The sequence below is a fragment of the Salmo salar genome, chromosome 12 (genome assembly GCF_965601325.2).
Source record: "Salmo salar chromosome 12, fSalSal1, whole genome shotgun sequence".
Classification (NCBI taxonomy): domain Eukaryota; kingdom Metazoa; phylum Chordata; class Actinopteri; order Salmoniformes; family Salmonidae; genus Salmo; species Salmo salar.
In genome coordinates this window covers 3,089,730-3,111,717 of record NC_138302.1, presented here as the reverse complement: position 1 = coordinate 3,111,717, position 21,988 = coordinate 3,089,730, and the positions used below count along the sequence as shown (strand labels likewise).

General features: G+C 48.4%; 1 protein-coding gene across 1 annotated transcript in view; it reads left to right on the top strand.

The window, feature by feature from the left end:
* LOC106592580 (unconventional myosin-XV) overlaps positions 1-21,988 on the top strand; it is a 274,787-nt gene that overhangs the window by 205,056 nt on the left and 47,743 nt on the right. Inside the window, exons 47-53 of the mRNA XM_045692035.2 lie at positions 13,559-13,764; positions 14,853-14,956; positions 15,330-15,396; positions 19,092-19,164; positions 19,528-19,601; positions 19,731-19,813; positions 19,986-20,116. Coding sequence (XP_045547991.2) covers positions 13,559-13,764; positions 14,853-14,956; positions 15,330-15,396; positions 19,092-19,164; positions 19,528-19,601; positions 19,731-19,813; positions 19,986-20,116 — 738 coding nt within the window. The remainder of the gene's footprint in view (positions 1-13,558; positions 13,765-14,852; positions 14,957-15,329; positions 15,397-19,091; positions 19,165-19,527; positions 19,602-19,730; positions 19,814-19,985; positions 20,117-21,988) is intronic.

Here is a 21,988-nt window from a genome sequence, read left to right as displayed (position 1 = left end):
CTTCCTCCACCTTATCTCTCCCTCCTCTTCCTCCACCTCATCTCTCCTCTTCCGTATCTCTCCTCTTCCTCCACCTCATCTCTCCTCTCCTCTTCCTCCACCTCATCTCTCTCTCCTCTTCCTCCACCACATCTCTCCCTCCTCTTCCTCCACCTCATCTCTCCTCTCCTCTTCCTCCACCTCATCTCTCTCTCCTCTTCCTCCACCTCATCTCTCCTCTCCTCTTCCGCATCTCTCCTCTTCCTCTTCCTCATCTCTCCTCTCCTCTTCCTCCACCTCATCTCTCCTCTTCCGCATCTCTCCTCTTCCTCCACCTCATCTCTCCTCTCCTCTCCTCTCCCTCCACCTCATCTCTCTCTCCTCTTCCTCCGCCTCATCTCTCTCTCCTCTTCCTCCACCTCTCCTCTTCCTCCACCTCATCTCTCTCTCCTCTTCCTCCACCTCATCTCTCTCTCTCATCTTCCTCCACCTCATATCTCTCTCCTCTTCCTCCACCTCTCCTCTCCCCTCTCCTCTTCCTCCTCCACATCTCTCTCTCCTCTTCCTCCACCTCTCTCTCTCCTCTTCATCCCCATCATCTCTCTCCCCTCCTCTTCCTCCACCTCATCTCTCACCTCTTCCTCCACCTCATCTCTCTCTCCTCTTCCTCCACCGCATCTCTCTCTCCTCTTCCTCCACCTCATCTCTCGCTCCTCTTCCTCCACCTCATCTCTCTCATCTTCCTCCACCTCATCTCTCTCTCCTCTTCCTCCACCTCTCCTCTCCCCTCTCCTCTTCCTCCTCCACATCTCTCTCTCCTCTTCCTCCACCTCTCTCTCTCCTCTTCATCCACCTCATCTCTCTCCCCTCCTCTTCCTCCACCTCATCTCTCCCCTCCTCTTCCTCCACATCTCTCTCTCCTCTTCATCCACCACATCTCTCTCTCCTCTTCCTCCACCTCTCTCTCTCCTCTTCATCCACCTCATCTCTCCTCTCCTCTCCCTCCACCTCATCTCTCTCCTCTACTCTTCCTCCACCTCATCTCTCTCTCCTCTTCCTCCACCTCTCCTCTTCCTCCACCTCATCTCTCGCTCCTCTTCCTCCACCTCATCTCTCTCATCTTCCTCCACCTCATCTCTCTCGCCTCTTCCTCCACCTCTCCTCTCCCCTCTCCTCTTCCTCCTCCACATCTCTCTCTCCTCTTCCTCCACCTCTCTCTCTCCTCTTCATCCACCTCATCTCTCTCCCCTCCTCTTCCTCCACCTCATCTCTCCCCTCCTCTTCCTCCACATCTCTCTCTCCTCTTCATCCACCACATCTCTCTCTCCTCTTCCTCCACCTCTCTCTCTCCTCTTCATCCACCTCATCTCTCCTCTTCTCTCCCTCCACCTCATCTCTCTCCTCTACTCTTCCTCCACCTCATCTCTCCCCTCCTCTTCCTCCACATCTCTCTCTCCTCTTCATCCACCTCATCTCTCCCCTCCTCTTCCTCCACATTTCTCTCTCCCCTCCTCTTCCTCCACCTCATCTCAACCCCTCCTCTTCCTCCACCTCATCTCTCCTCTCCTCTTCCTCCCCCTCTCATCTCTCCTCTCCTCTCCCTCCACCTCATCTCTCTCCTCTTCCTCCACCTCATCTCTCCCCTCCTCTTCCTCCACATCTCTCTCCTCTTCATCGAACTCATCTCTCCCCTCCTCTTCCTCCATCTCATCTCTCCTCTCCTCTTCCTCCACCTCTCATCTCTCCTCTTCATCCACCTCATCTCTCTCCCCTCCTCTTCCTCCATCTCATCTCTCCTCTCCTCTTCCTCCACATCTCTCTCTCCTCTTCCTCCACCTCTCTCTCTCCTCTTCATCCCCCTCATCTCTCTCCCCTCCTCTTCCTCCACCTCATCTCTCCCCTCTTCCTCCACCTCATCTCTCTCTCCTCTTCCTCCACCGCATCTCTCTCTCCTCTTCCTCCACCTCTCCTCTTCCTCCACCTCATCTCTCGCTCCTCTTCCTCCACCTCATCTCTCTCATCTTCCTCCACCTCATCTCTCTCTCCTCTTCCTCCACCTCTCCTCTCCCCTCTCCTCTTCCTCCTCCACATCTCTCTCTCCTCTTCCTCCACCTCTCTCTCTCCTCTTCATCCACCTCATCTCTCTCCCCTCCTCTTCCTCCACCTCATCTCTCCCCTCCTCTTCCTCCACATCTCTCTCTCCTCTTCATCCACCACATCTCTCTCTCCTCTTCCTCCACCTCTCTCTCTCCTCTTCATCCACCTCATCTCTCCTCTCCTCTCCCTCCACCTCATCTCTCTCCTCTACTCTTCCTCTACCTCATCTCTCCCCTCCTCTTCCTCCACATCTCTCTCTCCTCTTCATCCACCTCATCTCTCCCCTCCTCTTCCTCCACATTTCTCTCTCCCCTCCTCTTCCTCCACCTCATCTCAACCCCTCCTCTTCCTCCACCTCATCTCTCCTCTCCTCTTCCTCCCCCTCTCATCTCTCCTCTCCTCTCCCTCCACCTCATCTCTCTCCTCTTCCTCCACCTCATCTCTCCCCTCCTCTTCCTCCACATCTCTCTCCTCTTCATCGAACTCATCTCTCCCCTCCTCTTCCTCCATCTCATCTCTCCTCTCCTCTTCCTCCACCTCTCATCTCTCCTCTTCATCCACCTCATCTCTCTCCCCTCCTCTTCCTCCATCTCATCTCTCCTCTCCTCTTCCTCCACCACTCATCTCTCCTCTTCATCCACCTCAACTCTCTCCCTTCTCTTCCTCCACCTCATCTCTCCCCTCCTCTTCCTCCACCTCATCTCTCCTATCCTCTTCCTCCACCTCTCATCTCTCCTCTCCTCTCCCTCCACCTCATCTCTCTCCTCTCCTCTTCCTCCACCTCATCTCTCCACTCCTCTTCCTCCACCTCATCTGTCCTCTCCTCTTCCTCCACATCATCTCTCCTCTCCTCTTCCTCCACCTCATCTCTCTCTCCTCTTCCTCCACCTCATCTCTCTCTCCTCTTCCTCCACCTCATCTCTCTCTCTCATCTTCCTCCACCTCATCTCTCTCTCCTATTCCTACACCTCTCCCCTCTCCTCTTCCTCCTCCACATCTCTCTCTCCTCTTCCTCCACCTCTCTCTCTCCTCTTTATCCACCTCATCTATCTCCCCTCCTCTTCCTCCACCTCATCTCTCTCCTCTTCATCCACCTCTCCTCTCCTCTTCCTCCAGCTCTCTCTCCTCTTCATCCAACTCATCTCTCCCTCCTCTTCCTCCACCTCATCTCTCCTCTCCTCTTCCGCATCTCTCTTCTTCCTCCACCTTATCTCTCCCTCCTCTTCCTCCACCTCATCTCTCCTCTTCCGTATCTCTCCTCTTCCTCCACCTCATCTCTCCTCTCCTCTTCCTCCACCTCATCTCTCTCTCCTCTTCCTCCACCACATCTCTCCCTCCTCTTCCTCCACCTCATCTCTCCTCTCCTCTTCCTCCACCTCATCTCTCTCTCCTCTTCCTCCACCTCATCTCTCCTCTCCTCTTCCGCATCTCTCCTCTCCCTCTTCCTCATCTCTCCTCTCCTCTTCCTCCACCTCATCTCTCCTCTTCCGCATCTCTCCTCTTCCTCCACCTCATCTCTCCTCTCCTCTCCTCTCCCTCCACCTCATCTCTCTCTCCTCTTCCTCCGCCTCATCTCTCTCTCCTCTTCCTCCACCTCTCCTCTTCCTCCACCTCATCTCTCTCTCCTCTTCCTCCACCTCATCTCTCTCTCTCATCTTCCTCCACCTCATATCTCTCTCCTCTTCCTCCACCTCTCCTCTCCCCTCTCCTCTTCCTCCTCCACATCTCTCTCTCCTCTTCCTCCACCTCTCTCTCTCCTCTTCATCCCCATCATCTCTCTCCCCTCCTCTTCCTCCACCTCATCTCTCACCTCTTCCTCCACCTCATCTCTCTCTCCTCTTCCTCCACCGCATCTCTCTCTCCTCTTCCTCCACCTCATCTCTCGCTCCTCTTCCTCCACCTCATCTCTCTCATCTTCCTCCACCTCATCTCTCTCTCCTCTTCCTCCACCTCTCCTCTCCCCTCTCCTCTTCCTCCTCCACATCTCTCTCTCCTCTTCCTCCACCTCTCTCTCTCCTCTTCATCCACCTCATCTCTCTCCCCTCCTCTTCCTCCACCTCATCTCTCCCCTCCTCTTCCTCCACATCTCTCTCTCCTCTTCATCCACCACATCTCTCTCTCCTCTTCCTCCACCTCTCTCTCTCCTCTTCATCCACCTCATCTCTCCTCTCCTCTCCCTCCACCTCATCTCTCTCCTCTACTCTTCCTCCACCTCATCTCTCTCTCCTCTTCCTCCACCTCTCCTCTTCCTCCACCTCATCTCTCGCTCCTCTTCCTCCACCTCATCTCTCTCATCTTCCTCCACCTCATCTCTCTCGCCTCTTCCTCCACCTCTCCTCTCCCCTCTCCTCTTCCTCCTCCACATCTCTCTCTCCTCTTCCTCCACCTCTCTCTCTCCTCTTCATCCACCTCATCTCTCTCCCCTCCTCTTCCTCCACCTCATCTCTCCCCTCCTCTTCCTCCACATCTCTCTCTCCTCTTCATCCACCACATCTCTCTCTCCTCTTCCTCCACCTCTCTCTCTCCTCTTCATCCACCTCATCTCTCCTCTTCTCTCCCTCCACCTCATCTCTCTCCTCTACTCTTCCTCCACCTCATCTCTCCCTTCCTCTTCCTCCACATCTCTCTCTCCTCTTCATCCACCTCATCTCTCCCCTCCTCTTCCTCCACATTTCTCTCTCCCCTCCTCTTCCTCCACCTCATCTCAACCCCTCCTCTTCCTCCACCTCATCTCTCCTCTCCTCTTCCTCCCCCTCTCATCTCTCCTCTCCTCTCCCTCCACCTCATCTCTCTCCTCTTCCTCCACCTCATCTCTCCCCTCCTCTTCCTCCACATCTCTCTCCTCTTCATCGAACTCATCTCTCCCCTCCTCTTCCTCCATCTCATCTCTCCTCTCCTCTTCCTCCACCTCTCATCTCTCCTCTTCATCCACCTCATCTCTCTCCCCTCCTCTTCCTCCATCTCATCTCTCCTCTCCTCTTCCTCCACATCTCTCTCTCCTCTTCCTCCACCTCTCTCTCTCCTCTTCATCCCCCTCATCTCTCTCCCCTCCTCTTCCTCCACCTCATCTCTCCCCTCTTCCTCCACCTCATCTCTCTCTCCTCTTCCTCCACCGCATCTCTCTCTCCTCTTCCTCCACCTCTCCTCTTCCTCCACCTCATCTCTCGCTCCTCTTCCTCCACCTCATCTCTCTCATCTTCCTCCACCTCATCTCTCTCTCCTCTTCCTCCACCTCTCCTCTCCCCTCTCCTCTTCCTCCTCCACATCTCTCTCTCCTCTTCCTCCACCTCTCTCTCTCCTCTTCATCCACCTCATCTCTCTCCCCTCCTCTTCCTCCACCTCATCTCTCCCCTCCTCTTCCTCCACATCTCTCTCTCCTCTTCATCCACCACATCTCTCTCTCCTCTTCCTCCACCTCTCTCTCTCCTCTTCATCCACCTCATCTCTCCTCTCCTCTCCCTCCACCTCATCTCTCTCCTCTACTCTTCCTCTACCTCATCTCTCCCCTCCTCTTCCTCCACATCTCTCTCTCCTCTTCATCCACCTCATCTCTCCCCTCCTCTTCCTCCACATTTCTCTCTCCCCTCCTCTTCCTCCACCTCATCTCAACCCCTCCTCTTCCTCCACCTCATCTCTCCTCTCCTCTTCCTCCCCCTCTCATCTCTCCTCTCCTCTCCCTCCACCTCATCTCTCTCCTCTTCCTCCACCTCATCTCTCCCCTCCTCTTCCTCCACATCTCTCTCCTCTTCATCGAACTCATCTCTCCCCTCCTCTTCCTCCATCTCATCTCTCCTCTCCTCTTCCTCCACCTCTCATCTCTCCTCTTCATCCACCTCATCTCTCTCCCCTCCTCTTCCTCCATCTCATCTCTCCTCTCCTCTTCCTCCACCACTCATCTCTCCTCTTCATCCACCTCAACTCTCTCCCTTCTCTTCCTCCACCTCATCTCTCCCCTCCTCTTCCTCCACCTCATCTCTCCTATCCTCTTCCTCCACCTCTCATCTCTCCTCTCCTCTCCCTCCACCTCATCTCTCTCCTCTCCTCTCCCTCCACCTCATCTCTCTCCTCTCCTCTTCCTCCACCTCATCTCTCCCCTCCTCTTCCTCCACATCTCTCTCCCCTTCATCCACCTCATCTCTTTCCCCTCATCTTCCTCCAACTCATCTCTCCCCTCCTCTTCCTCCACCTCATCTCTCCTCTCCTCTTCCTCCACCTCTCATCTCTCCTCTCCCTCCAACTCATCTCTCCTCTCCTCTCCCTCCACCTCATCTCTCTCTCCTCTTCCTCCACCTCTCCTCTCCCCTCTCCTCTTCCTCCTCCACATCTCTCTCTCCTCTTCCTCCACCTCTCTCTCTCCTCTTCATCCACCTCTCCTCTCCCCTCTCCTCTTCCTCCACCGCATCTCTCTCTCCTCTTCATCCACCTCTCCTCTTCCTCCACCTCATCTCTCTCTCCTCTTCCTCCACCTCATCTCTCTTATCTTCCTCCACCTCATCTCTCTCTCCTCTTCCTCCACCTCTCCTCTCCCCTCTCCTCTTCCTCCTCCACATCTCTCTCTCCTCTTCCTCCACCTCTCTCTCTCCTCTTCCTCCACCTCTCCTCTCCCCTCTCCTCTTCCTCCTCCACATCTCTCTCTCCTCTTCCTCCACCTCCTCTCCCTCTTCATCCACCTCATCTCTCTCCCCTCCTCTTCCTCCACCTCATCTCTCCCCTCCTCTTCCTCCACATCTCTCTCTCCTCTTCATCCACCACATCTCTCTCTCCTCTTCCTCCACCTCTCTCTCTCCTCTTCATCCACCTCATCTCTCCTCTCCTCTCCCTCCACCTCATCTCTCTCCTCTACTCTTCCTCCACCTCATCTCTCCCCTCCTCTTCCTCCACATCTCTCTCTCCTCTTCATCCACCTCATCTCTCCCCTCCTCTTCCTCCACATTTCTCTCTCCCCTCCTCTTCCTCCACCTCATCTCAACCCCTCCTCTTCCTCCACCTCATCTCTCCTCTCCTCTTCCTCCCCCTCTCATCTCTCCTCTCCTCTCCCTCCACCTCATCTCTCTCCTCTTCCTCCACCTCATCTCTCCCCTCCTCTTCCTCCACATCTCTCTCCTCTTCATCGAACTCATCTCTCCCCTCCTCTTCCTCCATCTCATCTCTCCTCTCCTCTTCCTCCACCTCTCATCTCTCCTCTTCATCCACCTCATCTCTCTCCCCTCCTCTTCCTCCATCTCATCTCTCCTCTCCTCTTCCTCCACCACTCATCTCTCCTCTTCATCCACCTCAACTCTCTCCCTTCTCTTCCTCCACCTCATCTCTCCCCTCCTCTTCCTCCACCTCATCTCTCCTATCCTCTTCCTCCACCTCTCATCTCTCCTCTCCTCTCCCTCCACCTCATCTCTCTCCTCTCCTCTCCCTCCACCTCATCTCTCTCCTCTCCTCTTCCTCCACCTCATCTCTCCCCTCCTCTTCCTCCACATCTCTCTCCCCTTCATCCACCTCATCTCTTTCCCCTCATCTTCCTCCAACTCATCTCTCCCCTCCTCTTCCTCCACCTCATCTCTCCTCTCCTCTTCCTCCACCTCTCATCTCTCCTCTCCCTCCAACTCATCTCTCCTCTCCTCTCCCTCCACCTCATCTCTCTCCTCTTCCTCCACCTCTCCTCTCCCCTCTCCTCTTCCTCCTCCACATCTCTCTCTCCTCTTCCTCCACCTCTCTCTCTCCTCTTCATCCACCTCATCTCTCTCCCCTCCTCTTCCTCCACCCCCATCTCTCCCCTCTTCCTCCACCTCATCTCTCTCTCCTCTTCCTCCACCGCATCTCTCTCTCCTCTTCATCCACCTCTCCTCTTCCTCCACCTCATCTCTCTCTCCTCTTCCTCCACCTCATCTCTCTCATCTTCCTCCACCTCATCTCTCTCTCCTCTTCCTCCACCTCTCCTCTCCCCTCTCCTCTTCCTCCTCCACATCTCTCTCTCCTCTTCCTCCACCTCTCTCTCTCCTCTTCATCCACCTCATCTCTCTCCCCTCCTCTTCCTCCACCTCATCTCTCCTATCCTCTTCCTCCACCTCTCATCTCTCCTCTCCTCTCCCTCCACCTCATCTCTCTCCTCTCCTCTCCCTCCACCTCATCTCTCTCCTCTCCTCTTCCTCCACCTCATCTCTCCCCTCCTCTTCCTCCACATCTCTCTCCCCTTCATCCACCTCATCTCTTTCCCCTCATCTTCCTCCAACTCATCTCTCCCCTCCTCTTCCTCCACCTCATCTCTCCTCTCCTCTTCCTCCACCTCTCATCTCTCCTCTCCCTCCAACTCATCTCTCCTCTCCTCTCCCTCCACCTCATCTCTCTCCTCTTCCTCCACCTCTCCTCTCCCCTCTCCTCTTCCTCCTCCACATCTCTCTCTCCTCTTCCTCCACCTCTCTCTCTCCTCTTCATCCACCTCATCTCTCTCCCCTCCTCTTCCTCCACCCCCATCTCTCCCCTCTTCCTCCACCTCATCTCTCTCTCCTCTTCCTCCACCGCATCTCTCTCTCCTCTTCATCCACCTCTCCTCTTCCTCCACCTCATCTCTCTCTCCTCTTCCTCCACCTCATCTCTCTCATCTTCCTCCACCTCATCTCTCTCTCCTCTTCCTCCACCTCTCCTCTCCCCTCTCCTCTTCCTCCTCCACATCTCTCTCTCCTCTTCCTCCACCTCTCTCTCTCCTCTTCATCCACCTCATCTCTCTCCCCTCCTCTTCCTCCACCTCATCTCTCCACTCCTCTTCCTCCACATCTCTCTCCTCTTCATCCACCTCATCTCTCTCCCCTCCTCTTCCTCCACCTCATCTCTCCACTCCTCTATCTCCACATCTCTCTCTCCTCTTCATCCACCTCATCTCTCCTCTCCTCTCCCTCTCCCTCCACCTCATCTCTCTCCTCTACTCTTCTTCCACCTCATCTCCCCCCTCCTCTTCCTCCACATCTCTCTCTCCTCTTCATCCACCTCATCTCTCACCTCCTCTTCCTCCACATTTCTCTCTCCATTCCTCTTCCTCCACCTCATCTCTCCCTCCTCTTCCTCCACCTCATCTCTCCTCTCTTCTTCCTCCACCTCTCATCTCCTATCCTCTTCCTCCACCTCTCATCTCTCCTCTCCTCTCCCTCCACCTCATCTCTCTCCTCTCCTCTTCCTCCACCTCATCTCTCCCCTCCTCTTCCTCAACATCTCTCTCTCCTCTTCATCCACCTCATCTCTCACCTCCTCTTCCTCCACATTTCTCTCTCCCCTCCTCTTCCTCCACATCATCTCTCCCCTCCTCTTCCTCCACCTCATCTCTCCTCTCTTCTTCCTCCACCTCTCATCTCCTATCCTCTTCCTCCACCTCTCATCTCTCCTCTCCTCTCCCTCCACCTCATCTCTCTCCTCTCCTCTTCCTCCACCTCATCTCTCCCCTCCTCTTCCTCCACATCTCTCTCCTCTTCATCCAACTCATCTCTCCCCTCCTCTTCCTCCATCTCATCTCTCCTCTCCTCTTCCTCCACCTCTCATCTCTCCTCTTCATCCACCTCATCTCTCTCCCCTCCTCTTCCTCCACCTCATCTCTCCACTCCTCTTCCTCCACATCTCTCTCTCCTCTTCATCCACCTCAACTCTCTCCCTTCTCTTCCTCCACCTCATCTCTCCCCTCCTCTTCCTCCACCTCATCTCTCCTATCCTCTTCCTCCACCTCTCATCTCTCCTCTCCTCTCCCTCCACCTCATCTCTCTCCTCTCCTCTCCCTCCACCTCATCTCTCTCCTCTCCTCTTCCTCCACCTCATCTCTCCCCTCCTCTTCCTCCACATCTCTCTCCCCTTCATCCACCTCATCTCTTTCCCCTCATCTTCCTCCAACTCATCTCTCCCCTCCTCTTCCTCCACCTCATCTCTCCTCTCCTCTTCCTCCACCTCTCATCTCTCCTCTCCCTCCAACTCATCTCTCCTCTCCTCTCCCTCCACCTCATCTCTCTCCTCTTCCTCCACCTCTCCTCTCCCCTCTCCTCTTCCTCCTCCACATCTCTCTCTCCTCTTCCTCCACCTCTCTCTCTCCTCTTCATCCACCTCATCTCTCTCCCCTCCTCTTCCTCCACCCCCATCTCTCCCCTCTTCCTCCACCTCATCTCTCTCTCCTCTTCCTCCACCGCATCTCTCTCTCCTCTTCATCCACCTCTCCTCTTCCTCCACCTCATCTCTCTCTCCTCTTCCTCCACCTCATCTCTCTCATCTTCCTCCACCTCATCTCTCTCTCCTCTTCCTCCACCTCTCCTCTCCCCTCTCCTCTTCCTCCTCCACATCTCTCTCTCCTCTTCCTCCACCTCTCTCTCTCCTCTTCATCCACCTCATCTCTCTCCCCTCCTCTTCCTCCACCTCATCTCTCCACTCCTCTTCCTCCACATCTCTCTCCTCTTCATCCACCTCATCTCTCTCCCCTCCTCTTCCTCCACCTCATCTCTCCACTCCTCTATCTCCACATCTCTCTCTCCTCTTCATCCACCTCATCTCTCCTCTCCTCTCCCTCTCCCTCCACCTCATCTCTCTCCTCTACTCTTCTTCCACCTCATCTCCCCCCTCCTCTTCCTCCACATCTCTCTCTCCTCTTCATCCACCTCATCTCTCACCTCCTCTTCCTCCACATTTCTCTCTCCATTCCTCTTCCTCCACCTCATCTCTCCCCTCCTCTTCCTCCACCTCATCTCTCCTCTCTTCTTCCTCCACCTCTCATCTCCTATCCTCTTCCTCCACCTCTCATCTCTCCTCTCCTCTCCCTCCACCTCATCTCTCTCCTCTCCTCTTCCTCCACCTCATCTCTCCCCTCCTCTTCCTCCACATCTCTCTCTCCTCTTCATCCACCTCATCTCTCACCTCCTCTTCCTCCACATTTCTCTCTCCCCTCCTCTTCCTCCACATCATCTCTCCCCTCCTCTTCCTCCACCTCATCTCTCCTCTCTTCTTCCTCCACCTCTCATCTCCTATCCTCTTCCTCCACCTCTCATCTCTCCTCTCCTCTCCCTCCACCTCATCTCTCTCCTCTCCTCTTCCTCCACCTCATCTCTCCCCTCCTCTTCCTCCACATCTCTCTCCTCTTCATCCAACTCATCTCTCCCCTCCTCTTCCTCCATCTCATCTCTCCTCTCCTCTTCCTCCACCTCTCATCTCTCCTCTTCATCCACCTCATCTCTCTCCCCTCCTCTTCCTCCACCTCATCTCTCCACTCCTCTTCCTCCACATCTCTCTCTCCTCTTCATCCACCTCATCTCCCTCCCCTCCTCTTCCTCCACCTCATCTCTCCACTCCTCTATCTCCACATCTCTCTCTCCCCTTCATCCACCTCATCTCTCCTCTCCTCTCCCTCTCCCTCCACCTCATCTCTCTCCTCTACTCTTCTTCCACCTCATCTCTCCCCTCCTCTTCCTCCACATCTCTCTCTCCTCTTCATCCACCTCATCTCTCACCTCCTCTTCCTCCACATTTCTCTCTCCCCTCCTCTTCCTCCACCTCATCTCTCCCCTCCTCTTCCTCCACCTCATCTCTCCTCTCTTCTTCCTCCACCTCTCATCTCCTATCCTCTTCCTCCACCTCTCATCTCTCCTCTCCTCTCCCTCCACCTCATCTCTCTCCTCTCCTCTTCCTCCACCTCATCTCTCCCCTCCTCTTCCTCCACATCTCTCTCCTCTTCATCCAACTCATCTCTCCCCTCCTCTTCCTCCATCTCATCTCTCCTCTCCTCTTCCTCCACCTCTCATCTCTCCTCTTCATCCACCTCATCTCTCTCCCCTCCTCTTCCTCCATCTCATCTCTCCTCTCCTCTTCCTCCACCACTCATCTCTCCTCTTCATCCACCTCAACTCTCTCCACTCCTCTTCCTCCACCTCATCTCTCCTCTCCTCTTCCTCCACCTCATCTCTCCTATCCTCTTCCTCCACCTCTCATCTCTCCTCTCCCTCCACCTCATCTCTCCTCTCCCTCCACCTCATCTCTCTCCTCTCCTCTTCCTCCACCTCATCTCTCCCCTCCTCTTCCTCCACATCTCTCTCCCCTTCATCCACCTCATCTCTTTCCCCTCCTCTTCCTCCACCTCATCTCTCCCCTCCTCTTCCTCCACCTCATCTCTCCTCTCCTCTTCCTCCACCTCTCATCTCTCCTCTCCCTCCACCTCATCTCTCTCCCCTCCTCTTCCTCCACCTCATCTCTCCTCTCCTCTCCCTCCACCTCATCTCTCTCCTCTTCCTCCTCCACATCTCTCTCTCCTCTTCCTCCACCTCTCTCTCTCCTCTTCATCCACCTCATCTCTCTCCCCTCCTCTTCCTCCACCTCATCTCTCCCCTCTTCCTCCACCTCATCTCTCTCTCCTCTTCCTCCACCGCATCTCTCTCTCCTCTTCCTCCACCTCTCCTCTTCCTCCACCTCATCTCTCTCTCCTCTTCCTCCACCTCATCTCTTTCATCTTCCTCCACCTCATCTCTCTCTCCACTTCCTCCACCTCTCCTCTCCCCTCTCCTCTTCCTCCTCCACATCTCTCTCTCCTCTTCCTCCACCTCTCTCTCTCCTCTTCCTCCACCTCATCTCTCCCCTCCTCTTCCTCCACATCTCTCTCTCCTCTTCATCCACCTCTCATCTCTCTCCCCTCCTCTTCCTCCACCTCATCTCTCCACTCCTCTATCTCCACATCTCTCTCTCCTCTTCATCCACCTCATCTCTCCCCTCCTCTTCCTCCATCTCATCTCTCCTCTCCTCTTCCTCCACCTCTCATCTCTCCTCTTCATCCACCTCATCTCTCTCCCCTCCTCTTCCTCCATCTCATCTCTCCTCTCCTCTTCCTCCACCACTCATCTCTCCTCTTCATCCACCTCAACTCTCTCCCCTCCTCTTCCTCCACCTCATCTCTCCCCTTCTCTTCCTCCACCTCATCTCTCCTATCCTCTTCCTCCACCTCTCATCTCTCCTCTCCTCTCCCTCCACCTCATCTCTCTCCTCTCCTCTCCCTCCACCTCATCTCTCTCCTCTCCTCTTCCTCCACCTCATCTCTCCCCTCCTCTTCCTCCACATCTCTCTCCCCTTCATCCACCTCATCTCTTTCCCCTCCTCTTCCTCCACCTCATCTCTCCCCTCCTCTTCCTCCACCTCATCTCTCCTCTTCTCTTCCTCCACCTCTCATCTCTCCTCTCCCTCCACCTCATCTCTCTCCCCTCCTCTTCCTCCACCTCATCTCTCCTCTCCTCTCCCTCCACCTCATCTCTCTCACCTCCTCTTCCTCCACCTCATCTCTCCTCTCCTCTCCCTCCACCTCATCTCTCTCCTCTCCTCTCCCTCCACCTCATCTCTCTCTCCTCTTCCTCCACCTCATCTCTCATCTTCCTCCACCTCTCCTCTCCCCTCTCCTCTCTCCCCTTCCTCATCTCTCCTCTTCCTCTCCCTCATCTCTCCATTAATCTCTGCTGTGTGTGTGTCTTCCCCCTGTCTGTTTATCTACCAGGCTGGAAGTTTGGAGGGGTGTTTGGTCGTGCCGGGGCATTCCCGACAGATTTTGTCCGTCCCGTCGCCGCCCCTGACTTCCTGTCCCTCCCGGCCGACCGCAGGGCAGATCTTAAAGGAGGAGCGGGGCGTGTTGCCGTGACGTCAGCTATGGCTGTCGCCGTGGCGTCCAGCGCGGCCGCTCACGAGATAGATCCCACCCTGGAGGTACACACTGACACACACACACACACACTGACACACACACACACACACACTGACACACACACACACACACACACACACACACACACACACACACACACACACTGTAGTACTGTAAACACACACACTACTATAATACTGTACTACTGAACTACTATACTACTGTACTACTATAATACTGTACTACTGAACTACTATACTACTGTACTACTATAATACTGTACTACTGAACTACTATACGACTGTACTACTATAATACTGTACTACTGAACTACTATACGACTGTACTACTATAATACTGTACTACTGAACTACTATACTACTGTACTACTATAATACTGTACTACTGAACTACTATACTACTGTACTACTATAATACTGTACTGCTGAACTACTATACTACTATAATACTGCACTACTGTACTACTATACTACTGTACCACTGTACTACTATACTACTGTACTACTATAATACTGTACTACTATAATACTATACTACTGAACTACTATACTACTGTACTACTGAACTACTCTACTACTGTACTACTATAATACTGTACTACTGAACTACTATACTACTGTACTACTATAATACTGTACTACTGAACTACTATACTACTGTACTACTATAATACTGTACCACTGTACTACTATACTACTATACTACTGTACTACTATAATACTGTACTACTGAACTACTATACTACTGTACTACTATAATACTGTACTACTGAACTACTATACTACTGTACTACTATTATACTGTACTACTGAACAACTGTAGTACTATAATACTGTACTACTGAACTACTATACTACTGTACTACTATAATACTGTACTACTGAACTACTATACTACTGTACTACTATAATACTGTACTACTGAACTACTATACTACTGTACTACTATAATACTGTACTACTGAACTACTATACTACTGTACTACTATAATACTCTACTGCTGAACTACTATACTACTATAATACTGTACTACTGTACTACTGTACTACTATACTACTGTACTACTGTACTACTGTACCACTATACCACTGTACTACTGTACTACTGTATCCGTGTTGCTGTGGTTTAGGAAGGGTTTGATGAGGTCCTGGAGGTCGATGAGAGCGTTCTGCAGGACACGCGTTACGATATGGTGGAGTTCGCAAAGAGATATTACAGACCAGCTACCAAGGGGTAAACACACACACACACACACACACACACACACACACACACACACACACACACACCACACACACACACACACACACACACACACACACACACACACACACACACACATCAAACACACACACACACCCGCGCACACACACAACTCACATACACACACACATGCACACACACACACACACACACACACACACACACACACACACACACACACACACACACACACACACACACACACACACCTCTCACACCTCTCACACACACAAACACACATCAAACACACACACCACACACACACACACACATCAAACACACACCACTCACACACCTTCCACTGTGTCCCTCAGTAGTGTTTATCTGTGGTTCCTCCCCATAGTGCCTCTGTGAAGTCCAAGAAGCCCAAAGACACCAGAGATCCCTTTGAAATGGTCAGGTTCTCCAAGGTAACACATTATAACACTTTATAATACATTATAACACATCAAGTTCTCCAGGGTAACACATTATAATACATTATAACATATTATAACACATTATAACACATTATAAAACATCATGTTCTCCAAGGTAACACATTATAACACATTATAACACATCAAGATCTCCAAGGTAAAACATTATAACACATTATAACACAACAAGTTCTCCAAGGTAACACATTATAACACATCAAGTTCTCCAAGGTAACACATTATAACACATTATAACACATCAAGTTCTCCAAGGTAACACATTATAACACATCAAGTTCTCCAAGGTAACACATTATTACACATAATAACACATTATGACACATTATAACACATCAAGTTCTCCAAGGTAACACATTATAACACATTATAACACATCAAGTAATCCAAGGTAACACATTATAAAACATTATAACACATCAAGTTCTTCAAGGTAACTCATTATTACACATTATAACAAATCAAGTTCTCCAAGGTAACACATTATTACACATTATAACACATTATAACACATCAAGTTATCCAAGGTAACACATTATAAAACATTATAACACATCAAGTTCTCCAAGGTAACTCATTATTACACATTATAAAACATAACACATTTAAACAAATATAACACATTATAACACATTATAACACATCAAGTTCTCCAAGGTAGCACATTATAACACATTAAAAAAAATCAAGTTCTCCAAGGTAAAACATTATTAAACATTATAACAAATCAAGTTCTCCAAGGTAACACATTATTACACATTATTACACATTATAACACATTATAACACATTATAACACATCAAGTTATCCAAGGTAACACATTATAAAACATTATAACACATCAAGTTCTCCAAGGTAACTCATTATTACACATTATAAAACATTATAACACATTTAAACAAATATAACACATTATAACACATTATAACACATCAAGTTCTCCAAGGTAACACATTATAATACATTATAAAAAATCAAGTTCTCCAAGGTAACACATTATTACACATTATAACAAATCAAGTTCTCCAAGGTAACACATTATTACACATTATAACACATTATAACACATTATAACACATCAAGTTATCCAAGGTAACACATTATAAAACATTATAACACATCAAGTTCTTCAAGGTAACTCATTATTACACATTATAAAACATTATAACACATTTAAACAAATGTAACACATTATAACACATTATAACACATCACGTTCTCCAAGGTAACGCATTATAACACATTATAACACATCAAGTTATCCAAGGTAACTCATTATTACACATTATAAAACATTATAACACATTATAACATATTATAACACAATAATACGCATCAAGTTCTCCAAGGTAACTCATTATTACACATTATAAAACATAACACATTTAAACAAATAACACATTATAACACATTATAACACATCAAGTTCTCCAAGGTAGCACATTATAACACATAAAAAAAAATCAAGTTCTCCAAGGTAAAACATTATTAAACATTATAACAAATCAAGTTCTCCAAGGTAACACATTATTACACATTATTACACATTATAACACATTATAACACATTATAACACATCAAGTTATCCAAGGTAACACATTATAAAACATTATAACACATCAAGTTCTCCAAGGTAACTCATTATTACACATTATAAAACATTATAACACATTTAAACAAATATAACACATTATAACACATTATAACACATCAAGTTCTCCAAGGTAACACATTATAATACATTATAAAAAATCAAGTTCTCCAAAGTAACACATTATTACACATTATAACAAATCAAGTTCTCCAAGGTAACACATTATTACACATTATAACACATTATAACACATTATAACACATCAAGTTATCCAAGGTAACACATTATAAAACATTATAACACATCAAGTTCTTCAAGGTAACTCATTATTACACATTATAAAACATTATAACACATTTAAACAAATGTAACACATTATAACACATTATAACACATCACGTTCTCCAAGGTAACGCATTATAACACATTATAACACATCAAGTTATCCAAGGTAACTCATTATTACACATTATAAAACATTATAACACATTATAACATATTATAACACAATAATACGCATCAAGTTCTACAATTTAACACATTATTACACATTATAACACATTATAACACATCACGTTCTCCAAGGTAACACATTATAACACATTATAACAAATCATGTTCCCCAAGGTAACACATTATTACACATTATAACACATCAAGTTCTCCAAGGTAACACATTATAACACATTATAATGCATCAAGTTCTCCAAGGTAACACATTATTACACATTATAACACTTTATAATACATTATAACACATCAAGTTCTCCAAGGTAACACATTATAACACATTATAACGCATCACGTTCTCCAAGGTAACTCATTATTACACATTATAAAACATTATAACACATTTAAACAAATTTAACACATTATAACACATTATAAAACAACAAGTTCTCCAAGGTAACACATTATAACACATTATAACACATCAAGTTCTCCAAGGTAACACATTATAACACATCACGTTCTACAAGGTAACACATTATTACACATTATAACACATTATAACACATTATAACACATCACGTTCTCCAATGTAAAACATTATTACACATTAAGGTAACATTATTACACATTATAACACATAACACATTATAACACATCACGTTCTCCAATGTAACACATTATTACACATTATAACACATTATTACACATTATAACACATCACATTCTCCAAGGTAACACATAATCTCCAAGGTAACACATAACACATAACAAATCAAGTTCTCCAAGGTTACACATTGTAACACATTATAACACATCACATTCTCCAAGGTTACACATTGTAACACATTATAACACATCACATTCTCCAAGGTAACACATAACACGTAACAAATCAAGTTCTCCAAGGTAACACATTATAACACATTATAACAAATCAAGTTCTCCAAGGTAACACATTATAACACATTATAACAAATCAAGTTCTCCAAGGTAACACATTATAACACATCAAGTTCTCCAAGGTAACACATTATTACACATTATAACACATTATAACACATTATAACACATCACATTCCCCAAGGTAACACATATCACATAACAAATCAAGTTCTCCAAGGTAACACATTATAACACATTATAACAAATCACATTCTCCAAGGTAACACATTATTACACATTATAACACATTATAACACATTACAACACATTTTAACTAATTAAGGTGACCAGATAACATTCTTATCAATAAATGTATATGAGTGTATATGTTGTAATACTTTATAGCACATTATAACACCTACCTTAAATGTTTTATTATACCTCTCATAAGCCTTAAGTAGTTAAACATATTTCCATTATATCTCACTCCAGTCTCCACTGTCTGAATCTCTGATAGTGTTCCATTATATCTCCCCCCAGTCTCCACTGTCTGAATCTCTGATAGTGTTCCATTATATCTCCCCTCCAGTCTCCACTGTCTGAATCTCTGATAGTGTTCCATTATATCTCCCCCCCGCAGTCTCCACTGTCTGAATCTCTGATAGTGTTCCATTATATCTCCCCCCAGTCTCCACTGTCTGAATCTCTGATAGTGTTCCATTATATCTCCCCCCTCCAGTCTCCACTGTCTGAATCTCTGATAGAGTTCACTGATCCTGCCATGAACAGAGTGGCTACAGACATCTTCCTATGTAAGTTATATGTCACGCTATGTCATGCTATGAACAGAGTGGCTACAGACATCTTCCTATGTAAGTTATATGTTACGCTATGTCATGCTATGAATAGAATGGCTACAGACATCTTCCTATGTAAGTTATGTGTCACGCTATGTCATGCTATGAATAGAATGGCTACAGACATCTTCCTATGTAAGTTATGTGTCACGCTATGTCATGCTATGCCCATGCTTTGTCATGCTATGCCCATGCTATGTCATTTTAATGCCTTTGTCATGTCATTTCATGTCATTGGCTGTTATTTTAAGTCATGGTATGTCATATCCTACTATGTCCTGCTATGTCATGGTATGTCCTGCTATGTCATGTTCATAGCGGTGATGCGTTTTATGGGAGACCACCCGCTGAAGGGACTGACAGAACAGGAAGTAGTCAACACCTTCCTGAAGGTAACACCCACGCCATTAAAAGTTGGTTGGTTTTTTGTGTGATATGTTTCCGACGCCTGTTTCCGATGTCTGTTTCCGACGTCTGTGTGATGTGTGTGTTTGTTTCTCCCTCTCTCTCTCTCTCTCTAGCTGATTGGACAGTTTGGTCTGATGAAGGATGAAGCCTACTGTCAAATCCTCAAACAGATTACAGGAAACACCAGCTCTAAACCGTAAGACCCTAACTCTAACCCCTAACCCCTAACCTCTAACCCCTAACCTCTAACCCATAACATCTAACCCCTAACCCCTAATCTCTAACCCCTAACCTCTAACCCCTAACCTCTAACCCCTAACCTCTAACCCCTAACCCCTAACACATAACCCCTAACCTCTAACCTTTAGGGACAGCTGTCAGCGTGGTTGGAGGTTGCTTTACATCCTGACTGCGTTCCATCGCTGCTCTGAGGTCCTGAAGCCCTTCCTGTTAAAGTTCCTACAGGACGCCAGCCACAGCCAGGGACCACTGTTTCAGGGTAGGTGACTTCCTGTTTAAGGGTAGGTGACTTCATGTTTCAGGGTAGGTATCTTCCAGTTTCAGGGTAGGTGTCTTCCTGTTAAAGTTCCTACAGGACGCCAGCCGCAGCCAGGGACCACTGTTTCAGGGTAGGTGTCTTCCTGTTTCAGGGTAGGTGTCTTCCTATTTCAGGGTAGGTGATTCATGTTTCAGGGTAGGTATCTTCCTGTTTCAGGGTAGGTGTCTTCCTGTTTCAGGGTAGGTGACTTCCTGTTTCAGGGTAGGTATCTTCCTGATCCAGGGTAGGTGTGTTCCTGATCCAGGGTAGGTGTCTTCCTGTTTCAGGGTAGGTGTCTTCCTGTTTCAGGGTAGGTGTCTTCCTGTTTCAGGGTAGGTATCTTCCTGATCCAGGGTAGGTGTCTTCCTGTTTTAGGTTAGGTATCTTCCTGTTTCAGGGTAGGTATCTTCCTGATCCAGGGTAGGTAACTTCCTGTTTCAGGGTAGGTATCTTCCTGTTTCAGGGTAGGTGTCTTCCTGTTTCAGGGTAGGTGTCTTCCTGTTTCAGGGTAGGTGTCTTCCTGTTTCAGGGTAGGTGACTTCCTGTTTCAGGGTAGGTATCTTCCTGTTCCAGGGTAGGTGACTTCCTGTTTCAGGGTAGGTGACTTCCTGTTTCAGGGTAGGTATCTTCCTGTTTCAGGGTAGGTGACTTCATGTTTCAGGGTAGGTATCTTCCTGTTTCAGGGTAGGTGGCTTCCTGTTTCAGTGTAGGTGACTTCCTGTTTCAGGGTAGGTATCTTCCTGATCCAGGGTAGGTGTCTTCCTGTTTCAGGGTAGGTATCTTCCTGTTTCAGGGTAGGTGACTTCCTGTTTCAGGGTAGGTGACTTCCTGTTCCAGGGTAGGTGTCTTCCTGTTTCAGGGTAGGTATCTTCCTGTTTCAGGGTAGGTGTCTTCCTGTTTCAGGGTAGGTGTCTTCCTGTTTCAGGGTAGGTGTCTTCCTGTTTCAGGGTAGGTGTCTTCCTGTTTCAGGGTAGGTGACTTCCTGTTAAAGTTCCTACAGGACGCCAGCCGCAACCAGGGAGTAGTGTTTCAGGGTAGGTGTCTACCTGGTTCAGGGTAGGTGTCTTCCTGTTTAAGGGTAGGTGAATTCCTGTCTCAGGGTAGGTGTCTTCCTGTTTTTTGAGTACGTGACTTCCTGTTTCAGGGTAGGTGTCTTCCTGTTAAAATTCCTACAGGACGCCAGCCGCAACCAGGGACCACTGTTTCAGGGTAGGTGATCTTCCTGTTTCAGGGTAGGTGACTTCCTGTTTCAGGCTAGTTGACTTCCTGGTTCAGGGTAGGTGTCTTCCTGTTTCAGGGTAGGTGACTTCCTGTTTCAGGGTAGGTGACTTCCTGTTTCAGGCTAGGTGTCTTCCTGTTTCAGGGTAGGTGTCTTCCTGTTTCAGGGTAGGTATCTTCCTGTTTCAGGGTAGGTGTCTTCCTGTTTCAGGGTAGGTGTCTTCCTGTTTCAGGGTAGGTATCTTCCTGTTTCAGTGTAGGTGACTTCCTGTTTAAAGTTCCTACAGGACGCCAGCAGCAACCAGGGAGTAGTGTTTCTGGGTATGTGTCTTCCTGGTTCAGGGTAGGTGTTGTCGTGTCTTTGGCTATGCCGGATTAAGTGATATGACATGCTGACTTATAAAATGATTTCTCTGTAATTAATATTACCTGATTAAGCTAATCATGTAAATGTAATTAACTAGAAAGTCGGGGCACCACGGAAGAACGTTTATAGAGCCGTTATCTTCCGAATAAACTCTTAAAATACTTTGTAATATTTTACATCGATAGCAGTCAATATTAACCCTTGTCTTATTTTCAGTCTCATAATGAAAGTTGTAAATTCTTGGCTAT